Genomic DNA, 18,318 nt, shown 5'->3' on the forward strand with positions numbered 1-18,318 from the left:
AAATGAAGTAGTATTCTTTCGATTAAGGTCTGAGCTGGTTCGTACCAGGTCCTCGGTTGAGGGTCGCGTTGAGTTCATGATGTAATTGCATAATTCCGGCCGAACAGTTCAGAAGATCGAGGTGGTTTGTAGGGATCGGCTAGAGAAAAGAAACAAACAGCAACCATAAGGTAAAGATAGGCAGTGTAATACGAACTAAAATGACGGAGGAGGAGGTATTTACTGTGGCTCCAAAAGATTCTGAGAAGGATGAGCTTCTTCCAAGCCGTTCAAAATCATCGCCAAGCTCAGGCTGTACATTCTGGTTGGTGTTTACAGCAGCTGTTATAGTGTTCGGCTCGTCTTTTCAATTTGGATATGGTACTTCGTGTATCAATGGACCAGAAACGGTAAAATCTACGGGATACTGCTTTTAAACGCATTGCAATGAACTATTACTTAATTGATGGTATACTATACAAATGTTATATATGGCTATTTTATTTTTGAGTTAATTTTCTTATTAAAAAAAAGACAACTCTATGTTAGCGTGTAGAGTGGTATGTTGCTTGCACCAATCAGATTGCTGCATAAGGGTACATATCTCACACCTATCAGATTGCTGCAGTAGGGTATATATCATGCAACAATCATATCACAGCATTTGGATATCTTGCACCAATCACAGTGGTAGGGTATGGTCTTTTTGCAAATGATGTCATGGAATGAGGGGGCTGTGCACAGAGAATGACAATAACCAAAATTTTGGGGTCATTTGATGAGTATAACAGTTTGTAGTGTTCATAAGGACCTCATTGATTAAGGTCGAGATTTATCACAGTATGAAAGGTTTGCATTTAACCTTTTGTGTCATTTCAAAGTTGAAACATGTTTTTCTGCTTCCTTACTCACAATGCACATACCAACATGTGTGACAGAATTGAAGTTCGCTTTCTGTAGTAAAATTCACACACTGTATGACAGAATTGAAGTTAGCTTTCTGTAGTAAAATTACTTGGAATAATACTTTTGAGGCAACTAACTGTAGACGAATAATAGAGGGGAATATAGGGCATTGTGTGACAAGACCAAACAACAACTGCAAGGAGACAACAGTAAGCATGGCACAGCACAAGGTTCATTCACCACTTTTAATTACATCCATTTTGAATATGCCAAATTCAATCGCTCAAATACAGGATATTTTAGTCTGTACTAACATTTTATTATCCAGTACTGAGCTGGTTTGTAAAAATTTGCAAAGTTATCTTTCATTCTGACTGGTTACTTTAAACAAGCCTCAAAATCTGATTGGTAGATGTGTTTTGTAATAATTGGTTTCTCACTAGCTGGGTAAAACATGCAATTTAGAGCAAAAAATTATACATTTTGTGAATAAATTACACTGATGAGAGCCAATCAGATAGCAAGGATCATCAGTGATTTCAAAATGGATGTTGTAAATATAGTGCAGTACTGATAAATGGATTTATGTAATGTATTTCTCAGCCATCCGGTTTTTTTTGTGGATATTGCAATTTTTATTTGCACCCCCAAATTAATGAGGAAAGTGAAGAGGAGAGAAAAAATGAGGAGCTGAGGTGCATCTTCATACGTGTTTTTGATTGCTACTTTTTGTTGAATGCATGTTCTTAATTTGAAAAAGATCCAGCCTCCTATCACCTTCGTATCACTTGCTCATTCACTGAGCAGTTAGTTTGTGTGGCTTTTCTTATGTAGTATAAATATGTGTTTACTATGACTTTCATTTCCAATAGGACATAAGAAATTATTTCCGTGAGAACTCAAGTTTCAGCCAGTTAATGTGGTCCACTGCTGTGGCAATTTTTGCAGTTGGAGGAATGCTTGGTGCTCTCATCGGTCCAGTTATTGCTGATTCCCTGGGCAGGTAATTTACCCCTGTATTTGCTTTTGTGTGGTTGTGAAGCTGGTGATGCAGAGGACTATGACAGGTGATATTTCAGAATTTCAGCCAGTTATTCTCGGAGTCAAGTGAACTTTTTTTCTTGTTCAATTGGAAAAGCTTAGCTTGCTTGAACTGATTGTTCAATTGAGAAAAGAGTCTCATTGGTGATTAGAGGTTTAGCTGATTGATAGCTTTTTGTTTTTTTGTGTGTTTTTGTTTGCTTTTGTTTGTTTTTGTGCGTTTTTTAGTGTTTTTGTTTGTTTTTGTGCGTTTTTTAGTGTTTTTGTTTGCTTTTGTGTGTTTTTGTTTGCTTTTGCATTTTTACCAATGTTACAAAGACAAGATGTGTACTTCTCCATGAAATTTTCAGATGGCTATCAAGGATTTTAATATCAGAAGAAGATTGAAAATAGAAATAATTTTTTGCCAAGGGGTGGAGCTCCATCATTAAAGCTGTTGATATTTTTTTTCAGGTTATTTTTAGCATGATATTTATAAAAGCTAAGCTATATATAGATAAACAAAGATGATGTACTCATAATCATACAAAAATGTATCTACTTTGCTTTTGATGACTCATTGATTTTACATGATCTGTTAGTCTCCTTTAAGAAACTCTTTCCTGGTTGTTCACTTGGTCGCACAAAAGCAAATCATTTTGGGATGATAGAGCCATGGCCATTTAGCTATAATCTATGGCTAATAAAATTATTGATTCACAGTTGACATATGTAAATCAGTTATGTTTGCCCTGCAAATTGAAAAATTGACGGTCAAAGAATGCATGTGGCTACTTGTATAGCATAATTTGAAAAGCATTGAAAAGAACTAGAGGTTGTATGATGACGCTAGAAGGTAGTTTTGCAGAATACTTGTCTCCCATGCAAAACAGAAAACTTGACACATCCTACATATTTACAAGTACCTTCTTCCATAAGAGAAAGATGATTCAAGAATATATTGTCTAATTGACATTCAATCAATAATTAAATGGGAACAAATAATAATATTAACGATTATAATAATGGTAGCGATAGCAGTTTAATAAAAATTTTCAAGGGGCTAGCTTCATGGTTCCCCAGTCCTCTGGGCTCCAACAGTAGGTACCTGAGCTTCTTTTTATTTCCCCTGTTAATTATAAATAATTTTCTTATTTTATTGCAATTCCATCTTTTGGGACTTTTGTTTCATAAAATAAGACATTTGGCATTTTAGGATATTTCATTAATTCACATCTTAAGATATTCTGCTGTAACTAGTGATTATTTTCTTGGTAACCCAACATAATCAGTGGTATTGTTACTAATCTAAAGTATAGTAGTAAGAAATATTAATTTGTAAGGAAGGTTGCATGTAATTAGTAGTATTTAGTATTGCATCTTTGATCATATTATTTAGTATTGTATCGCCACTTTGTAAATATTGTTTTTGTAATTGAAAAAAAAAAATGTTTTAAGACTCTTTGATGGATCAATTTACTTTTGTCTTATTCAGTAAACGAACTTTGTTGCTGAACAACCTCCCAGCCATGGTTGGATCTTTGATGATGTTTTTTTCATACCATGCAAAAGCTCCTTCATTACTTGTCATTGGACGGCTTGTGGTTGGATTTAATGGTGGTAAGTTTATTTCTAATATTGGTGTACTTATTGTAAAATAACTGCACTATACACTTACCAGGACACTTTTGTGTTTAAAATCTTGTGTAAAATTTTCCAATCTTTGCATACCTTATATCATGACCTCAGTATGAAGATACATCATGTTTATTGGGAGCAAGGATAAACCACTCTTGGGAAGTGTTAAAGGTATAATATTTTACCAGTCAGAGATGGTTTTTTAATCCTTTTTATGTACCATATAAAGTAATTTGATCATCAACGTGGTCTGCCTTTGCGAGCATGTGTGCTATGTCAAAAAAACTGTTGTCACTTTGCAAGGTGCTCCACTGTTGTCTAGCTGTTTACAGCATTCTATTCTGTTCTACCCTCTATGTTATTATGTATGTGAGATTGAGTTAGTGAAGGAGTGAGTGAGAGTCAGTGTCTGTAAGTAAACAGGGAAAACAAGGCCCTTTTATTGAAATGTATGTAGTGAAGAAGTATGAAATTTGTAGACTGAACTGAGTTTCTGCCTTAGTGTCCCTTTTTAATGAAACTGAACATTCAGTACAGGGGAAGACTGAGTAATATAATGTTTGCAATTGCAGATTTTTAAAATTCTTAGTTTTTATAGTATAGTCATACATATACATGTATCTTTATGTTAAAGAATGTTGATCAATAATAGACAAACTAATAGTAAGGATAACTCTGTTATGAAAAATTTAAAGTACATTAAATAATACCTGTGTTTGACAGTACATGTGGATGTAGAAGCAGCAAAACCCAGGTACTTATTGTTGCTTTTAAATGCAGGTGTAAATACAGCTGTGGCCCCTGTGTACTTGTCAGAGATTGCTCCTGTTAGATTAAGAGGTTCTCTTGGTGTGCTTAATCAATTTGGAGTTGTCACTGGAATTCTTGTGGGATTTATATTTGGACTTACTCAGGTATGTGCATAAAATCAGGGTGTGATTAACTATTTATAATAAAATTAATTTTTACATGTCACTGTATACATGAAAATAATTTCCAAAATACTTCCATCCATTGAGAATAATATTATTAGCAAAGCCTTCAGTGCCTACATGTAGAAAAGCCCCATAGGTAAGAGAATACAGAACCATACATTAAGCCAACATCTTTGTGCATCTGTCCATTCACACTTTTTTTCAGACTGTGTCCCACCATGTATGATATAAAGATTTAGCCAACCTGAAAAGCAGGATTCCAATTAATTTATTTTACAGCCTTTCTCTTTTTTAAAACTCTACAGCATTGGCTGTTGAAGTGCTTATTTAAGGGGGTTTAGGAAACAGTCTGGGAGGGGAGGGGGGGAATTGATGGGGTCTGGAGCTAATTGATGATGTTCTCACAGCTTGCAAGGAGATCAACATACATGCTAGTCAGTGGTATTTTCTAAAAGCTGAAGACCTTTATTGATTTTCTTGATGTTTTGACCAGATTTTGGAGGATTGGGAAATTTTCATGAGATGAAGTGTATGATTTCAGTATCAGTTGAAATGATATGATCTACTTTACAGAGCAAGGCTGTTAATTTCAATGTGGGAAAATGAGCAAAAATTGAAAGATACAAGAGATCTAGTATCACATGTACATGAGCACATACTTTTAGACATAATTTGCACTTGCCTTCTTAGAGGTTATTTTTCTTCCCTCTCATCCCTACCTGTGCCTGGTTTTGCTGGTCTTAGTATCTGTCCAGGTGTTTTATTTCCCAGATGGCTGGCTTTTAGATTTGTTTGTTAATATAACTATGTTTGAGTATTATTTTATTATTAGCTTATATCTATCATATAGGAGTTATGTATTTGTAAAAACATTAGTTAATTAGTAATCTTGTAACAATAAAGGCTGTCTTTGTCCCAAACATTGCTTGGTGTTTTGTTTTGTGGTTGAGGACTTCTCTATAATGGTAAGTATATACAACTGACATGTATAAGTAACACATGTCAAGCATTAAGGTATGATGTGCTTTTCATTACTTGCGAACAGATAATTTTGAGCATTCTTTAACGGTTTTTTTAGTAGTAACAATCCACTTAAAATTTTCATATTGATTGACAGCTTGAAATTGTAATAAAATTTGCCTGTATTGTTTGCAATACAAATAATATTATGAAATGGTTTAAAGAATTCAGTTCCTTATGTCTGGTAGCTTTGAAAACTCCTGTATCTTCGCCTGAACATTAAAGACATAAGCTATCAGCAAAAGGTTTTCCCATTGTAAGTGTTTCATAAGATCAAATTTTATCTCATTGTTTTTTTTGGTATTTGAAAGCCCAAGTATGTTTTAATCATTAAAATATAAATAAATTCCCTTTTTTAAAACACTTATAGTGACTGTCATATGTATGAGAAAGACAGCAAATAAATATAACAGTATTATACTCCATCAAAGTGTTCTTGTGTAGAATGAAGTTTCACACTCATTGAAATTAACTTGACTTCCTTATACAGGTTTGAAATAAAGAAATGTGTAATATCTCTATATAGGGATGAAAAAGCAATGCCATTGAATGTTCCATAGAGTAAATGCCTAAATCCTACGCAGGGATATAAAAGAGACTTTCTAAAAAAAAAAACAAGGGCAATAATATTATAGATTCAGGAGAAGCATATGACATGAAGTAGTTTACAGACAGAAACCTGTTCCACTGATTTCAATCCAGAAACAGAACTCTGGAACTGACCTCTCACACTTAAATTGAAACATATTTAATTAAATTATTTACATGCAGGTTAGGGAGGAAATTAAAAGAATGGATATATGTCACACTAAAAAACACATTAATTAGCATTAAATAAAGCAGAAGTATATTAACTAAATGTCTGCTTCTGAAGGCAGCTATAATATTCATGAATTATGTAATTACATATTATGTAAACCTGGTGCAATACACAGTAGTAAATTAAAGCAATTTTATTCCATCCATCTCTCTTTAAGGGAGCCTAAGTATGTGTATTGAATATCAAGTTCAGTACCCTCAGTCATGGTGGCTTTTGTAGCTACAAAATAATCAAATAATCAATGAAATATGCCAAATTATTGAGTTAACATTTTATATGACATCTGTAAATGTTGAATCATATGGAAAGTTTAAAATGTGCTTTACTTGTGATACATTGTAAATAGGCGGATTTATTGTTCTTTGTTGAATTCTGAAAAACTGCCCTTGAATTCGAAAACTGTAAGCACAAATTATTTATGCTGATCATATGCTTACCAGCTTGCTTGTGAGCTCAATGCCAGGACCCCTTTTCAATATACCATCACAGCTGGGACACTCCTAGCAAAATGTGATGGCTCAGAGATCGATTCTTCAGTTTCCAGCATTAGAAATAAATAATTGTGTGGCAAGCATGTTCATTATAAGCCCAGCATTAAGTATTTTTTACTCAAGATGTAATGTGAAGAGAAAGTTACTCCTTGTTTAGTGAGACTAATTGTTTCTGTACTTTGACAAATGGAGTACAAACCACGACAACATAGCGCTGAAAATTACCATGACCAAACTATGAAATTCACTCTTTTAGCAGTAGCACTAAATCCATGTAACCCATGAGTTTGTTTGCATCACACTTATGGGGACTGTAAATCAATTCTCAGATGTTTGACAAGATCTCACATGACAATATTGTCAAAATCAAAATACTGTGTCAGACTTAATGTAAAGATTATGTTGCTTAATTACTCAATCTCATTTTATTTCAATTTTTGGAAAAGCTATTACCTTAGTTAATTCTTAGGTTAAAACCACCCATCTTCAACAAAGCACAATTTTTTTAAATGAGTAAAGTAAACCCTGCTTTAGTTAACTAAAGAGAGAATGATATAAATTTGCATATGCCATTTGCTTATAAAAAGACAAGACATATGGAGAATACCAACTTTCTGAAATGTTATTTGAGTGATGAACAAGCACAACAATTTTAAAGCGAAGAATGCCAACATTTTTACTGAAATGTAATAATTATTTTGTTTTTGGCCTTCATCAAAACAGCAATGAGTGATAAACTGAAGCTAGTATCAAAGGATGATTAGTAAAAAAGGGTTGCATTTTTCTGAGCCTTAGCATCAGAGAAAACCTAGTAAGACTCAACTTACCTCCTCTTCTTTCTCAGATCCTTTGCAGATTGCTTTCTCTTTGTTGAACTCTTTGTAGTTCCTATTTGCATTGCTCATGCTGGATATTCGCCTTTTTACTTAGCCTTGTCTTGTTCTCTTTTGCGTTCCTCTCACTGTGTTCGTCCTATTTTAGCATCCTTTCTGACTCTCCTTTGTGTTTTTCTCTACTCATTCTTCACTTTTCACTTCATGCTCTCTGGTCATTCTCTCTTTCCAGCCTAAATGCACTCAAAACCTTTTCTCCTTGAAATAGAATAATTTCCTCTGGTTAACAATAGCTTTTATTAGCTCTGAGTATTGTAGATAAGCAAGTTGATTAGAAATTGCACAATACCAATAATTACTGTTCAACTGCAACCTCACCAGTATGATTTCCTGATCAAAATAAAAATTTAGGTTATAAGTTCTTTGCTTGCGATCTCATTAATGTGATTTCACGCTCATAGCACAGGTTGCAAATTCTTTGCCTGCTCAGCTTCGCAACCTCTACCCCATGTGGAGCCCTCTAACTTCTTCATCATTTACCCATGTTTCCTGGGGCACATGAATGGGATATCCCATGTTGCACCTGTGTATTACCTTGTACAGTTGGTTATACAGTTGTAAGTCCAAATTTTTTTGGCTTGATGGGTCACTACTATTTTTTATAGTTATAGGGCTAAACTGGGCGTGTTTTGTGCACTGCAAGCTCTACTATCATACACACCTATACATGCTGAGCACACAAAATATGTTTTTTATATTAATGTTTCCATCGTGATAAACATTTTGGGTATAGTAGATGAAAAGGAAAATAATATTCTTTGCTTGTAACTCCCATTACTGACCAGGACAGAATTTCTCCTTACCTTGTTGAAACAATGCCAAGCAGACTAGTGATGAGAATAAAGAAAAATATAGATTGGAGGATTAGTTGTTGATCCAATACCAAATTCTCCAAACTCATATCATAAGAATTGTGTAGCAGACTGAATGGAGTATTGCTGTGAGTGAAAGGGATGAATAACTGAATCCCCAAAAAGGTGTAAACCAAAGTCTAAACAGTAACAAAATGATCTTTCAGCTCAACTCTGCATGGAATGCTGCTAAAATGTCATTCATTTGAAGGCAAATACTGTAAACGTCCATGTATAAGCTGCATCCGTAGATAAGCCGCACCCCCGATTTGGAAGCACAGAATTTGGAAAAAAATAAAAACAATACAGTTTGAAATTTCAGTAGAGTTGTATTGATACAAACAATCAAAGTTTCAAAACACCGACATAGAAGTTGTGTCTATCTTTCACATTTATCAAGTCTAAAGAAAGCGAAACAGAAAAGAAAACAAACAAGCACTTAGTAGCAAAGCTTTAAATGTCGGGATGAGCCTGGGCTAGGGCCTGGCCATCGTCGACTCAGCTGTTCAAGGATACCACGTGAAACAGATGTTTGGAAACTTGCATTAGGCGAAAAACTTCATGGAGAACAAGAGCCTGATAATGCGGTCGACAAATTTGCCATGAAGGTAGCAAAAAACAACGAGAGATTCCTTGTATGTTGGTGTTTAGTTGTTCAAGTAAAGCGAAAATTAATCGCTTGAAAGAACTCTTGGATAGCAAGATTTGCTGATAAACACTCCAAGACACAAACAGCTCCTTTAGCTATACATGCTCTCAGTTTCTTTTATGTTTATTTCATGGCATCTTAAGAAGTTTTATGAATATTAATTAGGTTTTTGAGAACTCCAAACACAGATATATCCATGGATAAGCTGCACCCTTGATTTTTGGCTTCAATTTAATTTGTGAAAAAAAGTGCGGCTTATACATGGACATTTAGGGTAACATTGGAATGCACCTAACAGTAGAAAACATTGAAGTGTGCTCTGATTGGCTACTGAAACTCTGCATATCCATAGTGATTCACCTCCTAGCAAATTACCTGAAAATATTGCAATCATCCCAGTAAAAAATGAGCTATATTTTTGTGCAATATTATCTCATTGTTTTGGTATATTCTAAAACAACTATTCAGCTTAGTGTCAGTGACTAGTGATGGATATTTATCACTTGCACTTTAGTGAATAATTGTTAATTATTTCTTTATAATTATAATACATGTATATACCTTTAGACTGCGGCTTGAATAAATTAAAGTGCTAAAAAGAAAACGTCAAAAGGAACTTCAAAGGATGCTCCAACTATCAAGGGGGTAACAACTCACTAAATATTTTGTCTGTTGATATGCAACTTAGCTTAAGAAAAAAGAAAAGCTCACAATATGGATAGTTTTGATTGATGCAATTTTCATTATTACCCATTTAGGATATTCATAGGTATTTTCAGTTTGTAGCTGACTGCCAAATGCCTTGGTATTACAAAGCCACAGAATATGACAGTCTAGCTTTCAGCATCAATGTTACATGTTTAATTGATTATTTTAATATCCAACAAACTTCTCTCAAGTGACTTTGTTCAGTATACATTGCAGGAAGGGTGGGGAGGGGGAGAATTCATGACTGTCACAATAGTTTGTAGATCATGAATTACAGCACTTTCTTCTCATCGCAGGTATTTGGCACAGAAAGTCGCTGGTCGTACTCAGTTGGTTTTGGATTTGTTGTAGCACTACTGCAAGTCTTGACCCTCCCATTTTGTCCAAGAAGTCCACGTTATCTGTTACTCAAACTTAACAAAGAACCAGAGACAGTGGAAGGTATTGCTGTATTTGAAATCCAGTCACATCTCGTTACTTTACCAAGTATACAGTATCAATGTTTCAGGGTTTTAGAGCTGATTGGCCCACAACCACTGGGACACAGCTTGTCTTCTGTAGCACTAGTTAATTATGAGAAAGGTACAGTATAATGCCCTTTTGCATTGTCTGGCATTTTTCAGACAGTTTGCTGGTCCACCCATTTATATGTGTACTGTATACTCCTGGGTGGAGAGATAGAGGCACTATCAGAGTTAAGTGTCATTCCTTTTTGTTTTACAAACATTGCCAAGAGTACAAAAATCTCGTATTTGGTGGAGTTAACCCAGAAATTGAATTTTCTAGTTCATAGGTTTATCATATTTGCCTTTTTTTCAAAGTTTGATAAGGATTCCAAAATAAAGAAAAAAGAAAAACTGGTCTTACAAAGACTGACATTAAAAATTGGAAGCCCAAGACATTCCTTATAGGAACATGTACATGTACAGAACTTAAAGAAAACTCTGAAATAAGGAAAAAATGTAAAAAGCTTAATTCGGTGTTAATTTTATAAAATCCATCAGTCAGCTCATTGGTTTTTGCTATTGCTAACCACCCCAAGCATTGATGAATTTATCTTGTGTCCACATTTTTAAGACAAAAAAGTTTTAGGAATGTAAAAAGTTTGAAATATTTAATATGTTTATTATTTCCTAGGAAATCATTTTAAAATTTAGGCTTTTAAATTAAGGTATGAGATCATTTGATTGTATTTTTTTAAATATAGCCTTGACAATGCTTAGAGGAACCAGTGATGTAATGGTAGACATTCAAGAAATGAGGGTAAGTTTTTAAATAAGTTATCTTTGAAAAAAGGACAAAAGGTAATCACCGACAGATCTCTAAAGTTTTGATATTGTTTGCATGCACTTTTAAGGTACACTTAAAAGTAGTTCACTCAATTGATTCACCAAAACAGACTGAAACTCAATCTTCCACAAGGTTACTGTAAGAGTCACTTAACAGAAAAGGTTTGATTCAGATATCTTTCAATAAACCACAAAATTTTGGTGTCCCATCAATTGGAATCATTCCTCGCAAAAAACTAGGCATTTCCAAGTTGCAAATGATGAAAGAGCTTTAAATTGACAACTGATTAATGTGTTCATTTTGGTCTGTTCCTGGCTGACGTTTCAAGTGTTAGCCCTTCGTCATAGCGAATGGAGGAATTATGGGCTGGAATTATGAGTTATGAATTATGAATTATGGTGGGGATATGGTAAATAGAAAACAAGAATAAATTAGTTGAATGAAAAGTGCTTGTTGATACTATGGGGAATAAGAGTGCCGATTTGAAAAACAATTTTTGTTCTAGAGTTTTGCAACTTTCAGAACTGCCTAGACGTAGGGAAAGACCACAAACTGCCATGTGTTGCTTAGAATGATTAGAGAGATTAAAGGGTCTAGCGACTGGTTTGGATGTGTCTTTGTCATTTCTTTCTACGTTGGGAAGGTGTTCTCAGAATCGGACACCTATTTGTCCTCCTGTTTCACCAATGTATAACTTTTAATAATAAGGAAGTCGGGAACCCTACTTCCCTCAATTGAAGTCTCTGGTAATAAATAAGTGTTTTTTTTTAATTTTATGAAATGAAAAAAGTAGAACTGAAAACATTTCAGGGCTGGTGCAAACTTTCTTGTCTTAGCCAAGTTAAATGCATTGATTTGACCAGTCAAAGAAACAATTGGGGAAAAGAAAAACAAATGTTGAACTGTTTGTTAACTGACTACCATAATCACATTCAAGAATGCAAACAATTGGTCTGATGGTCAGGAATTAAAGTTGCACTTACCTGACCTTGAGAACACAAGATAGTTTGGAATGCTTGATCATAGGTTTACCTGAACATATACACTTGAGTCTGTATTAAATTTTAGATCTGTACAGTGAAGGTTAGTATTCAAACATAAAAGCTGTTGGATTTACAGATTGAACAGGAGCATCAGCTGAGAGAAAAGAGGATCAGTGCCTTAAAATTAATTACAATCCAAGCACTAAGAATGCCACTTCTTATCAGTGTTGTGTTACAGTTAGGACAGCAGTTGAGTGGAATAAATGCAGTAAGTTGAAGTTGTGCTTATGGTATGTATGATGTTTGAATCACCTATAATAAGCAGTGGGAATAAGTTTCTAAAGAAGCTGTGGTGTTGCATCAATTGGGAAAATTATGAGTGAGATAATTTGGTTTTAATTATTAACTAAGTCAAACTAGCCCCCGTAAAGAGGTTATAGAGGTGAGATTTTTAAGCATTAGCCCTTTGTCAGAGCAGATTTGTATTTGCTCTGATGAAGGGGTAACACTGCGAGCATCAGCTTTAGTATTTCTTTACGGTGGCCAATTCACTTAATCAACTCAGTTGATAAAACCAAATTATCTTGTATAACCAGTAGTGTTTCCCATTTTTGTGTTATTATTAATATCAGAAGAATATTTGGCTAAGACAAGTTCACATCTTGTGGTAACCTTGGGGATGGGAGAAATCCTCAATACAACTTATGGCATAGGTTGGCCAGGGTATGCCCATTTTATCAGCTCATTCATGCTGGAAGCAATGAATGAACTGGTATCAATGAATAAGGTATCATGGTAAAGCAGATGTTGATAAAAGTTACATAAGTTACAACTTATGGCATAGGTTGGCAAGGGTATGCCCATTTTATCAGCTCATTCATGCTAGAAGCAATGAATGAGCTGGAAGCAATGAATGAGGTATCATGGTGAAGCAGATGTTGATGAAAGTTATAGACTGTGGATACAGGTATTCTGTAAACAGAAGTAGTATTGTAGACTGTGAATGGAGGTAGTCTCACATGCTACCCCTCCCCACTTATTGAAAGTCAAAATTAATTTCAATGAAGCTCAGAAACTCAGAAATAAAATTTTTGTATAGTTTAATAAAAAATGATAACCTCAAGTCACATTTCAAACTTCTAAAAATGCAACTTGAATTGAGAAGCCAAAATGTTCACTTCAACACATACCGTAGAGGCAGCCATATTGGTAAGCCATGCATTTGTATTCATCTTCAGTTGGTATAAAGTAATCATTGTTCTATCATTGTGCTTTTCTTTGGGAGCTCTCTAACATACAGTCCACACATCAGTCATAGCGGCCAAGATAATCTCACTAAAATTTTTTTTGAGTTCCAACATTTCGGTCTAGACTTGAGGCTTGCTTAAACAAAAACAGCAATACCAATCTGCTCAGTACAAAATGCAAAATGCAGACTGCAGACCAGGTGCAAAATGTAGACCAGGTACAAAATGTAGACCAAAAATTTGTACTGTTTTTTCATCTGATATGTTATAACATGTCATATTACAACATACCAAGCATTACGCAATTGCTTTTCCGTGATCATCTTTCATGATTATTTGCACTATTATGGAATATCCCTTGACTGTTTCTTGATCACAATCATTCTTAATATAATTTTAAGCCTTCATATAGTCTTCTCACTTTGCGTGTGAGTTGGTTGGTGTGATGTCGTAACAGATTTTACCTTCCTAATAATAGTAGATGTAGATGTAAATGAGATGTCACCATTGAATATTTAACACATGTAATATTCAAGAAACAATTGACAGCTTTGCATGTGGTCTGTACATTTCATCATTCTTTTTAACCAATATGAATTCATTTTGTTGACAGAAATGCTGACTGAGACTAAAACTGTTCCTTCTACTTGATTTACTTTCAACATTCAGGAGTGTACAGTGAAAATCAGTCCACATGAAGGCTTAAAATTCAATTAAGAATGATTGTGGCTGCTTTGTTAAAAACCAAATGCAATGACTGCTTTGTTTAAAACAAAAGATATCAAGGAATATTTCACAATAGTGCAAATGATCGTGAAAGGTGAGGGTTACTAACATTTTGCTACTAGAGCAACATTTGATGCCTGATTATGCCCACCAAGCCCACCCTCTACCCCACACACACGCACCAACAAAAAGGACATAATCTGCCTGATGACCCCTGCCCATTGCACCTCTAGCCCACACAACTTTTTTTCCAATTCCCATCACAATGAATGCACAAGTTTTCTTATCACACAACTTCCCAAAAATAAAAGTAAATTTATTCCATAAGTCTTAAACGTTCACACAAACCAAATTCAGCTGTACCTATATTCAATAAGTCCAAGAACTCAATACAAACTTAAGCCATAACATGAATGAGCTGGCTCCAAGAGCCCTTTGATTAAAATGATACTAAGAACAGAATGATATAAAACCAATCTTAAAGCCATGCCATACACAAAGGCATCACATGTCTCTCAGAAATGATTCACCTGCTTACTTTTACAGATTGTTGTAGTTTTGCTAGAAGTATACTCTCACTTATACTTGATAGAATAGGAAAGAGGAAAGCTGGTAAATTTTAAGCTTGCTTATGATGAAAAGAAGGATGTCTTTTCATCTGTTTCTGGGTATGGGACAAGGAAAAACTTGGAGTCTCACTACCACTGTGCCAATAAGAGACTCTACGGTGAGCTAAGCCATTACTAGGTTTCTATGTGACACATCTCCTGCATACTGCTAGGATCAGCAATGTTGAAAGTCTTAAGTGAGTGTATGTAATAAGAAAGATCCCTAGTAACTGATGATACTGTAGTTTTAGCACTAGCAGTGAAAAGCACTCTTTTGTCATGTAGGCTATTCTATTCATGCCAACTTAGTATAGTTGCTGATCTAATGCACCTCTCAAAAATTTAATACCAACTACTCTCTACCCTAATTTTATTCTATTTCTTTCTTAGGTGTTTTATTATTCAACATCAATACTTGAGAAGGCTGGTGTGGAAGAAAGCAGAGTAGCCTCTTGTGCAGTTGGTGTTGTTAGTGTGGTTATGACTGCTGTCACAGTAAGTTTGAAATGAAATGTTGTGATGGATTTTCTTTTAATATTTGTCAATTGTTTTCAGATCCCATTTTTAATTTTTATCTCCTAAGAAACAGTTTTAAATCAAGAGAAAAATTTCATCATAAATGTTTATGAATTTTCATGAGGAATGCCCCTTTCTAGTAAGAAAATGCACCCTTCACTTCTAAAATCTTCATTCCCCCACATTATAAGGGAAATGGATATTTATTACCAGCTATAAAATTAAACCACATCACTAAGCGCATGCAATATCAAAATTCTAAGTATTGATTATTTAACCATAATAACAGTTATTGCAAGCCTCCTTCCTGAATGCTCATGTTATGGTACAATTTAACCAACAGAAAAAACACTATACTCCTGAAAACCCAACTACTTTATTAAATAACTTGTAATATCCTTATATTAAATAACATGTAATATCCTTACTGCATGTGGAGTGACTCCTAAAAAACTCATCTAAGCCCACTTCAGATAATGACTTTGCTCACTGCTGACACAAACTTACAATTGAAATGAACAATCCTCCACAGTAGCTCTTGCTCATTACAGCTTTCCAAACACTCCGTCGTTCCTGACAACAATAACTACTACCACATGACTGAGTCTTTATATACATTCACAAAGTATTCTAGAACATTCCAAAATGTAGAAACTTCACTATGGTATGCATTTCAGCATGACTGTGGCACTGTAGCAATTTCTAGATACCTATCTTCACAGTTATTATTCATAACATCTAGAAGGGTGGACTGAGTATATTTCCCCATAAGTGATTATTCCATACCTTTTGATCATCTTTTTCACTCTTTCCATATATTTAGGTATGACATGCTCCTGAAGTGACCTACCATATCTTCAAGATTTTTATCTGACCTTATGTGTTTCCAATATGATGCAATTTTTAGGTTAAAACAGTGGAAATTATTGGAAGAAGATCATTGATGCTTGTAGGATTTGGAGGAATGTTTGTGTTTTATGCTCTGATGACAATATCCTTTCGTTATGAGGTAGGGAGGAGTTCTTTTGTCCATTACATTTGACCATACTAAAGTGGGTAACCTCTATATCATGATGATCTTTTGCCTAAATAATGTTCAAGATGCATCTTTTTATTTACAGAATTTGTCTGGAATGAACTATGTATCTGTCATAGCCTTGTTGTTGCTTGTGATATTTTTTCAAGTTGGTCCAGGTATGTAACATGTATGTAACATGATTATATGTTTCATGGTTCTGCATCTACAAAGTGGATATTAATTAACAAGGGATGAAAATGTATGGTTATCATAAATAATACAACACCTGGTTTGTGGTTTATTTATGTTTTATATGGAAGAGTTTATTGCAATCATTTCTGTTCATGGTGTATTATGGTTTAATCAATAAATGAACAAGTTTGAAGGGCTGGAGGTTCTGATTGTAACTCTATTCACATTGTTGACTCATTGTTCAGCTGATACTGAACTGCTAGCATAATGTAAAGATACAGTATGAAAGGAACAATACTCTAAATCTTATAACCCATGCAATAATTTTCAAGGGATTATATTGGCTACTTAATGTTAGTATTCTGTGAATAAATACCATGTTGTAGGGGCAATTCCTTGGTTCATAACAGCTGAGCTGTTCACTCAAGGCTCCAGAGCTGCAGCTGTTAGCATAGCAGGTACCGCCAACTGGCTTTCAAACTTTGTGGTTGGACTTGTGTTTCCATCAATGCAGGTACAGTGATAATTATTTTTATTATAATTGGCATGTACAGCACTTTCCTATCAGAATGCCATATTTATTCAATCCCACTTTTTGAGACTAAATTTTTCTTCCATTTAGGATGCATTGTATCCCTATACCTTCCTGGTGTTCATGGCACTAGTGGCATTCTCTTTTGCCTTCACGTTACTTTTCGTTCCTGAGACTAAAGGAAGGACTATTGAGGAAATAACAAGACTCTTTAAACGTAAGGATGAGGAGGGTAAGTATCATAGCAACAGCCAGAAAATATAGATTAGGATACCGAGTAGTGTGTGAAACACCACTTTACACAATCATTAACAGGCTCCTCTGACTGAACCCTCTCACTCGCAAGATTACATTAGTAATTCTCCTTGTTGTCTTTGCAATAACAAATACGTGGTGATAATTGTAAATCGATATTTTTCTGCCGCATCTTTTTGTCTTCTTGTCAGCTCTGTCAGGTTATTGACATTTTGAAGGGAAGGGGGACCAATGTAGTGGATTTCACATAACACTCGCAATTTGGAACACTGAATGGTGAATATGAGAGTGATCTTCGCAGTAATGAACACTACTTAAGCAGCAGTGAAAATAAAGGCCTGAAAAAGATTCAGGCCTCTACGGGATTTGAACCCATGAGCCTTGCGATACCGACGCAGTGCTCAACCAAAGGAGCTAACGGGCCAACAAATTTAGAGCGCTGTTGTTTAAAACTGGAAGTGGAGTTAGATGAATAATATGAAAACCGTACTCATTGATAGCAATTGATTGATTTCAATGCTGAAAAGTTTACATAATGTAACCTTGCAGGAAATACTTCAAGTTCATGTAGCTGAGGTAATAGCAGAGAATGGATCAACAGAACTTATTAATTTAATGTACACAGTGACTATGAATGTGGTACAAGTACAACAAATAATCAGGATAGAGTTATTAAACGTTATTAATAAGAAAGGTTCGAGAAATGCTAATCAATTGATGTGCTCTGTCGCCATTGGAATGAAAACCTTTTACCTTTGTTTTTACATAGATCTGTTAGTTTACCTTGGTGTAATTATGGAAAACTATTTGATAAATTTTACTTGCTGGTTGGTTAGTAAATTATACAGAATTTACCAGCTATATATTATACTTAATGATAAATGTAATGAAAAGATATTTATCGTGCGATGCCGGCACTTATGCTGTCATATTGGAATGTCTATGTTTACTGTTGTTGAAAGACTTAAAATAGAAACATCTCTGAAATACCTCACGGCCGTTACATGATTTACTAGATACAGAGTAATAACGTTTTGACCA

The 18,318-nt window shown here is 34.6% G+C and overlaps 1 protein-coding gene across 1 annotated transcript; it reads left to right on the forward strand.

Moving 5' to 3' along the window:
- The first annotated feature begins 67 nt into the window (after nucleotides 1-67).
- On the forward strand, nucleotides 68-18,266 carry LOC131796882 (solute carrier family 2, facilitated glucose transporter member 3). The gene is made up of 13 exons (XM_059114488.2): nucleotides 68-389; nucleotides 1,758-1,888; nucleotides 3,401-3,525; nucleotides 4,324-4,457; nucleotides 10,207-10,351; nucleotides 11,118-11,173; nucleotides 12,320-12,451; nucleotides 15,155-15,259; nucleotides 16,188-16,289; nucleotides 16,402-16,474; nucleotides 16,877-17,004; nucleotides 17,113-17,254; nucleotides 17,827-18,266. The coding sequence occupies exons 1-13, from the start codon at nucleotides 201-203 to the stop codon at nucleotides 17,850-17,852; spliced, it is 1,488 nt and encodes a 495-aa protein (XP_058970471.2). The 5' UTR covers nucleotides 68-200; the 3' UTR covers nucleotides 17,853-18,266.
- The last annotated feature ends 52 nt before the right edge of the window (nucleotides 18,267-18,318 follow it).

This window comes from Pocillopora verrucosa, chromosome 9, assembly GCF_036669915.1.
Source record: "Pocillopora verrucosa isolate sample1 chromosome 9, ASM3666991v2, whole genome shotgun sequence".
Classification (NCBI taxonomy): domain Eukaryota; kingdom Metazoa; phylum Cnidaria; class Anthozoa; order Scleractinia; family Pocilloporidae; genus Pocillopora; species Pocillopora verrucosa.

Excerpts from the sequence above, each read along its gene's own strand:
- LOC131796882 (XM_059114488.2), top strand. The coding sequence starts at position 201 with ATGACGGAGGAGGAGGTATTTACTGTGGCTCCAAAAGATTCTGAGAAG. Across the intron at positions 1,889-3,400 it reads ATTGCTGATTCCCTGGGCAG|TAAACGAACTTTGTTGCTGA; the intron begins GTAATTTACCCC and ends TGTCTTATTCAG. Across the intron at positions 10,352-11,117 it reads AGAACCAGAGACAGTGGAAG|CCTTGACAATGCTTAGAGGA; the intron begins GTATTGCTGTAT and ends TTTTAAATATAG.